Source organism: Rhagoletis zephyria, unplaced genomic scaffold (genome assembly GCF_001687245.7).
Source record: "Rhagoletis zephyria isolate East Lansing unplaced genomic scaffold, Rhagoletis_zephyria_1.1 Rzeph_scaffold_22886, whole genome shotgun sequence".
NCBI classification, from domain to species: domain Eukaryota; kingdom Metazoa; phylum Arthropoda; class Insecta; order Diptera; family Tephritidae; genus Rhagoletis; species Rhagoletis zephyria.
This window is the reverse complement of record NW_016179944.1, coordinates 1-1,433: the sequence shown is the minus strand read 5'-3', so window position 1 is coordinate 1,433 and position 1,433 is coordinate 1. Positions and strand designations below refer to the sequence as shown.

The 1,433-nt window shown below is 40.4% G+C and overlaps 1 protein-coding gene across 1 annotated transcript; it reads right to left on the bottom strand.

Moving 5' to 3' along the window:
• Positions 1-330: 330 nt before the first annotated feature.
• Positions 331-804, bottom strand: LOC108381541 (rRNA 2'-O-methyltransferase fibrillarin-like). The gene has a single exon (XM_017637954.1). It carries the CDS (start codon positions 802-804, stop codon positions 331-333), a length of 474 nt encoding a protein of 157 aa, XP_017493443.1.
• Between the last annotated feature and the right edge of the window lie 629 nt (positions 805-1,433).

Sequence of the window (1,433 nt, the reverse complement as noted above, 5' to 3'; positions counted from 1 at the left end):
CCCGCATTAGCCGTGCTCATTAACCTTGCACGTCATGCAATGCCAAGTACAATAGGAAACTTAATACTGTATTCTTTTGTATATTTATTTTTTTTTTTTGATTTTGCCTCCAGCTCGCCAACTTCACCTTGAATAATGACTGCACATTTTTAGTATTTAAATTGTATGTATTAAGGATTTATTACTACATTGTTTTTATTTCGTACATAAAAGTATTAACTTAAAATCACTATCACTATTTAATATACTATGTACGACTGTGAACGCGTATAATCTCCAACATCTCACATGGATTGAAAAAAGCATAAAAGCCTTAAGATCACTTAAAATTTACTCAGCCGAAGAATCCACCTCTCCGACCACCACCACCGAAGAAACGGGGCCCTCCGCCACCGAAGAAACGGGGCCCTCCGCCACCGAAACCGCGCCCTCCACCACCGAAACCGCGCCCTCCGCCAAAACCGCCTCGCCTGCCAAAATGCCTTCCGAAGCCAAATTGGCGTGCCTCTCGCACACCTTGATTCTCATGTGCCGATCCAGCATCCNACCGCGCCCTCCACCACCGAAACCGCGCCCTCCACCACCGAAACCGCGCCCACCGCCACCGAAACCGCGTCTTCCACCAAAACCGCCTCGCCTGCCAAAAAGCCTTCCGAAGCCAAATTGGCGTGCCTCTCGCACACCTTGATTCTCATGTGCCGAACCAGCATCCACTGTTAACAACGCAGCCGCTGCCTGTGGGGTGTTACCAACCGCATCGACAACAGAGATGCCTTCCACTTCCTTTTTGCCAGCCACAGTCATAATACAAATAGACAGGATCCATAATGTAGCAATAAAAATCATTGAACGCATCTTGGCAAATTAAACGTTTGTTGACAATTTTTTTTCTTTAATAATATAATATTTTCATCTGCTCTTAACTGATGTATCGAAACACTGAACGTTAAATGATAACTGATTTGGCGACTCTGTACATTTATAGCCGGATTTCTGCTAGTCATCTATAGTCTATCAGAATATCGATTAAAAATTTACGAAAAAAATTTTTGCGCAGTTTCGTTCTACATACGCTTATTTCTAATATTTTATTCTGATCTCTTTTCAAATACATATGTACATATGTATGAATAGGCAAAATTTTTGTATAGGGGATTTTTCTCTCGTTATGAAAGTATTAAACACAAATGTAAAGACTTACATACATATGTGCACATGAGCATACCAATGTAAACTAATTATTCCGCTAAGACGTCTACATAATCATAATTAAGAACACTATACCGGCCAGCAGAGAAAACCTGATTCCTTTTACATCTTTCTAAATTATTATTTTTTAATACATACATACATTTGTTAGTATGTTTGTACATAGGAAAACGTGTTCTTCGCGATTGTTTGTGAAGCTTTGAACCTAATCAATTACTGTCAGC